We start from the raw sequence: 6,132 nt of genomic DNA, 5'->3' as shown, positions 1-6,132 counted from the left end.
ATTCCTTTGATATAACTGAATTTTCCGTTGCTTAGGGATCAGACAAAAATTCGATGGTAAAAGCAAAAAGATTCCTGTAGACATTTCTTTAATATCGCTAAATATTCAGAATATTTTCGATTGCGATAACAGAGAGAAGTCTCGAACAAAATTGTAATTTTCAAAAATTTTTTGTATAAGATTATTTTATTCTGTTATTTTCTATTGTTTAATTCTGGAAAAAGATTTTCAAAGCAGAAAAAGCAATACATACAAAAAATATAACAATACCGAACTGTCATTAAGAGTTACAGAATCAGGGTGGATCTCTTTTAAGGAGCAAAGTTCAAAATTCCAGAGTCTTTTATATCTTTCCCCGACTTTTCCCGATTTTCCCTGACTAGTTTAAATTTCCCCGACTTTCCCCAGTTTTCCAGGTCTGTGGCAACCCTGTCTCAAAACGAGGTGGTAATTAAACCACAGCATCGCCGCTGCAGCCGAATACTTGCCTCCGTGACGTCCATGACCTTGATGGCCGCCAGCTGACCGGTCTTGGTGTGCCGACCCTGCGGAGCAGAAAAGCGCATTGTCATTATATATCGTCCCGTTGAACGCATAAACACCCGAAGCATCGAGATAATAACGGGGTGGCATTATTATCGTGCGTGTGCCGAAACTTATCTCTCCTAACGTTATTTCCTGAGGCTGGCTATCTCATGTCAGCTTTAAACCTATCGTTTTACAACGTTACGTTCTTCACGCGTAAATCCCGCTCTACCTACTCTCGTCGTTTACCCTTTCCATAAAACAACCGTCCAACTTCCACCGTGGCGTGACCAGATATTAAACGGATTATTAAAAGAGAATGACGTAAATATACAATGTAGCTGAAGCGGCGAAACGGAACGCTGAATATTCCGCTCCCTTCTGTTAAAAAAAAAAAATCTAATTTTTCCCTAGTCGTCAACAGATAGATGGAACGAGGTATACCCAACGGAAAAAGCACCGTCGCGCGTTTTATACGCGCTCAATCTTTTTCCAACTATAAAAAACCGCGTGTGCGTGCAGCGCAAAGTGTTGTCTACGGATACGCGCCGCCGTCTCGACTCCCGTCCCTGTCCTCGCAGACGGAATCGACTGCAGTCTCGACCGTCTTTTTCTCTGTCGCTCCTCGGGCGAAAAGAGCAAGATCCCGCTCTCGCTCTCTGCCTCTGGAATCTCCACCTACGTGCGAACGAGTCACTTGACTCGTGTGGAACCAAGTTTCCGAGAGACGCAAGACGAGACACACTTCTGAAACGCGCGACGCTAATATAAACGTAATGCAAATATTAAGTATCCGTGGATTATACACACGATGCTCGGATAATATTCCATCCACCGGCAATTATTGCGACGTTTGTTTGCAGACAATGCAAATCTATCTTAAACCACAATACTAGAAATTAGGGCTGTTACTTTCGAATATTCGAAGCTTCGAAGTTAACTTTGACCATTCAAAGTTTAAGATGCCTTCAAAGCTTCGAAGTTTTGAAAAATACATTCTTGCAAATTTAATTGAAAAATTAATAATTTTTATTAATTTTACAATTTTAAATTTTCTGTTTTTAAAATTGTTTTACACTGAGAAGATTTAAAGATGCCAAAACAATTATATTAATTTATTATATTTTTGTTCATTTATTTAAGAATAAATTTACTTTTATTTTTTTGAATTTTCTTAATTTGATTGTTTTATTGATCATTATCTTTCCTTTACATATGTATCAAGTATAATTATTAATTTGTAATATTTCAGGTTATAAAATTATTAAATTTTTTAGAAATAATTACGTAGGTATATATATTTTAAGCATATATATTAATTCTTTTATTTATAATATTTGAAAATTTTCTGAATGAATTCATTTGCACGAAAGTATTTTTCGAAACTTCGAATTTTCGAAGCTTCGAAGTTCGAATGTCGAAGCCTTCGAAGCAAATCACCAGCCCTACTAGAAATCGCTCCAAGAGTTTAAACGGAGAAAGAATTGGCCAATCGATATTTGGCCAAATTGTTCCAAATATGATTTGTTAATTCCTTCTCTGTTCGAGATCTCGGGGCAATTTTTAGCATCATGGCTTTAAAAGGCATTATCAATAAGAGAAAATAACGTCCCTTCAATTATCATTATACGTCAGCAATAAACGAAAGATGCGACCTGCGAAGCAAATCGAAGCCAGAGATCCACTTAGAATCTCTTTTTGCCGAGCGGCACGAATCGATTGTCCGGAAATGACGTATGAATTATAAAAAGCATACAATCGAGTCATAGCGAGGGACGGATCTTCGATCGTCAGCGTAATTCTTTCTCTTCGATTCAAGTCGGCAATATCTTTGACTATATAAATATAGAGTCAAAGGACAATATATCATTAATTATCAAGCTGCGTTAAGTGAATAAAAGATCCTCAAGGAAGAAAATTTGTTTGATGTTATTTTTACGTAAGTTAACTCATCATTTTGAAGTCTTGGAATTGATCGTAATGTGTCGTCACAAGAAATGTAAGCGAGTTTAATCATTTCTTTGAAAAGCGTTATCACGCAACTCGCGATAGATTCAATCTTTTGCAGACTCGTGCGATTTCGCAGCCACGCCGTTCGTGCCGCTTGCGCTCTTTCCCAATAAATTTCGCCGCGTATATTTGCACATTCAATTTCAATTCGTTCCTTTCCTTCCTTCCTTACATTAACTTTTTTTCGCGCCGCAGGATTTGCTTCCCATTAGCAAAAGTGCCTCGATCGAGAGAGCAGTGGCGTTTCCAATTCAAAATCCTGTTTTCATCTTTCGTTACGATTAGTAATGTGGATGATTCAACTAGATTCTATTCTACCTCTCGAAGATATGCGACCGGCGCGGCGGCGGCAACGAAAGCAGCACTAATCGAATCAGATTGCTCCTACACATCACGAGCTTTATCATCGATTCCAATAAAATGGTAGGACAATACGATTCGATAAGATAGCGTGTGCGCGCTTGCGTTCGTCATTGCGCTCAAGTTTTCACACACATACGCGTGCGTGTTCGGCTCATTCTGTGCCGTCATCGGCAGCGGGTCATCGTCCTCTCTGCCTCCGCTCGCCCCTCGTCCTCCGTCCACTCCGCGTAGCATGAAAGTAAAGCGTTTAAAGAGCACAAGTGTGGCACCACGCACACACGAGGTTGCAGGAGGAGAGTTGCAAACGCGCACGAGCGCGATAGAAATGCGTCTTCCCGTCGACAGGAGCACACGCGAAATTCGCGCGTGCGAATCTCTTTCCCCCCGGATCGGCCCCCCCCCCTCTCCCACCGGTCGCGAGCCCGTGCACGACCCCGTGGCCACGGGAGAATCTCTCCTGCTGCGATTCATTCATCGTGAGTAAGTGGGCCGATCGTTACGACGCGAGGCGCGAACGCGGACGCGTTAAACACCGCGGCCGCAACGTCCGCGAGCGCGGACAACAATGTGGAAAATTAATTGTGCCACACGGAACAACTTTCATTTTAATGTCGCTCACGGGAGAGAGGGCGCTCACGTGAGCCGGCCGCCCCTGCCTCCGGTAATATCTCTCTCTCTCACCCGTTTACCGCCTCTCCCTGCTGATGTACAATGGAAATTGTTTCCCGTTCGCCGCTTATCCAAATTAATTAACGACACGAGGAGAGAGAGATTATGGGAGATCATCTCTTCTCGGTCGAGATGTCGATGCAAATCGTTCGACGATTCAACATTTGACGAGGTTCGCAACGCGTTGTATAATTGCATATATATGCGTTTGCGAAAGCTCGTTTTTTTCAACATTTTACGAAAGTTTCTTCGATTTAATATATGCAATTACAGAATCTCGATAACTCGAATCTCTACAACTCGAAAACCTCTGTAAGACGAAAATTTTGTTCATTCTCTTCCGTTCCATTGCGGAAAACTTCTATAAATCAAAATAAAACCCACCTTAACTCGAATTATTTGTACTCGAAATATTTAGATGTATTATTTTACCTCTGCAACTCGAATTTAAAGTAACCAGACCTCTACAAATCGAAGTTCACCTCTATAAGTCGAACTTCTATTATCGCTGCCTCTATAATTCCAAGTTGTAGCTATGTGTAACCATGAGTATATGCCTGGTATTTTGTTTTATGATTACATATATTATATTATATGTATGCAATAAATAATTCACTGTTAAATACTGATTTTTTTTCCTTTGAAAGACATTATAATCGGAAAATTATAAACTCTCGTACAAAGCATTTGTAAGTCAAATTTTCATATTTTAACCCTCTTTTACTCGAATTTCAATAAGTCGAAAACTCTATAACTCGAAAGATTTTTCTCTTCCTTTGAGATTCGAATTATCGAGGTTCGACTGTAATTATACAGGGTGTCTCATAATAGGTGTATCACCGTTCATGGGTAGGTAGAACGGACTAAACTGAATCGAAAAGTCCTTTACCATTTTGCAAAATTCGCAATCGTAAATCAGACATTAATTTTTGAAGATTGACGAATAAACGCGTATTCATCCGGCCCACCGCTAAATGCAAGTGCGTGGCAAGATAAGTAGATTAAACTGAATAGAAAAGCCCTCTATTTTGTAAAATTCGCATTTATTAACGAGATATTAAGTTTATTCGCCGATCTTCAAAAATTAATATCTTGTTAACAATTGCGAATTTTGCAAAATGGTAGAGGACTTTTCTGTTTAATTTAGTCTGTTCTATCTACCCATGAACGGTGATACACCTATTATAAGACACCCTGTATAAATATACATACAATTAATTGTATACATAAATATCATGGAGGTAAGAAATAACAGAAGGGAGTGTAAGGCCTTTTTGTTAGTGGTTGTTACCATGCCAAATGTGATTGGTTTGCCACAGTAATATGGCGTTTTGCACATACTTTATTGGAGTTGAGGGTTACTACGCCAAATGTGATTATAGTTGGCCACAGTAATATGGCGTTTTGTATTGTTCCCCTCTCACATCTGCTTAGCCAGGGGAATAGCCTCCCTCCTGTTATTTCTTACCTCCATGATAAATATATTCATAGTAAAAATGGATGATTCAGTTCAAATTTCAATCGATCAAATCAAATAATTGACATGCATAATGCATTCTCATATCTTGTAGAGAGATAGATTTTCTCAAATTCAATTGTCGCGATGACTTATTACGATTATCAATTCCATTGAAGTGAAAAAGCTCATTCTGTTCTAGTCACGTTAATGACGCACGTTATATGATCCTCGCGTCCTTCCGGTCGTGGGACTCTCGACCTCTCTTTCTCTCTCTCTCTCTCTCTCTCTCTCTCTCTCTCTCTCTCTCTCTCTCTCTCTCTCTCTCTCTTTCTGGCGCGACCATTTTTCATGTCGGTAGACTCTCTCAAGGAGACGACCTCACCAAGGAGAATTTTTTCAAAGTGAATCACCATCTCCTTCGTTTTCTGTTACAGGTGAGGAAGGAGATTCTCCCCTCCTCCGATGCAACTCGACCACCGTACGTTCATCTTTCTATATCTCAGCGGAAAGAATGGGACGTCTCGTGCCGTCCCCAATATCACGTATAAACTCTCTTATCATTCTCGTAATCATTCTGGCGACTTCTTGGCACTTATGTTGTGGCAGCAAATACAGCAAGAGACGCCCGAATTCGGAATAGCAGCTGTTGCGAAGGAACGGGCGGACGCAACAGCATCAGTCGCCCCGATATTCCCATATGGCGCGACGCGTTAGATCTCGACAAGTGCAGGAACAACTTGCATTAAACGGAGAAAGGCGATTTCTTTATTTCCTATGATGCATTCCTGCTATGTGACTCACGCCGCTTCTGAGCTCACCAATTCAATCGCGCGCGGGGTCCGTTTATCGATGCAAAGGGAGAAATCATTATCTTTCTTCCTTTTTTTTTTTTTACGCAGCAACAAGAGAAACGCTGCTCGTCGGGACGCTCTCGAGGGGCCGCTCGCCTCGTCTGCAGAGGCGTGAAACGACAGGAGCGCGGGATATATCGCGAGAATGCAACGCCACGCTGCGTATCACTTCAAACACGAAAGTTTCCCACGTGTGTAACGCAAGCACGGGCCTTAGATTTCTATGAGACCGGGATCGGATACGGGACGGGGGGA

At 41.0% G+C, this 6,132-nt stretch overlaps 1 protein-coding gene across 9 annotated transcripts in view; it reads right to left on the bottom strand.

The window, feature by feature from the left end:
* LOC105457474 (serine/threonine-protein kinase mig-15) overlaps window positions 1-6,132 on the bottom strand; it is a 37,868-nt gene that overhangs the window by 26,244 nt on the left and 5,492 nt on the right. For all 9 annotated transcript variants that reach the window (XM_011702157.1, XM_011702173.1, XM_011702190.1 and 6 more), the window contains exon 3: window positions 489-545. In XM_011702157.1, the coding sequence (XP_011700459.1) occupies window positions 489-545 (57 nt within the window). The remainder of the gene's footprint in view (window positions 1-488; window positions 546-6,132) is intronic.

Source organism: Wasmannia auropunctata, unplaced genomic scaffold (genome assembly GCF_000956235.1).
Source record: "Wasmannia auropunctata unplaced genomic scaffold, wasmannia.A_1.0 LD336103.1, whole genome shotgun sequence".
In the NCBI taxonomy this organism is placed as follows: Eukaryota; Metazoa; Arthropoda; class Insecta; order Hymenoptera; family Formicidae; genus Wasmannia; species Wasmannia auropunctata.
Note: the sequence above shows the minus strand (reverse complement) of the source record. Positions and strands in the feature narration are given on the sequence as shown.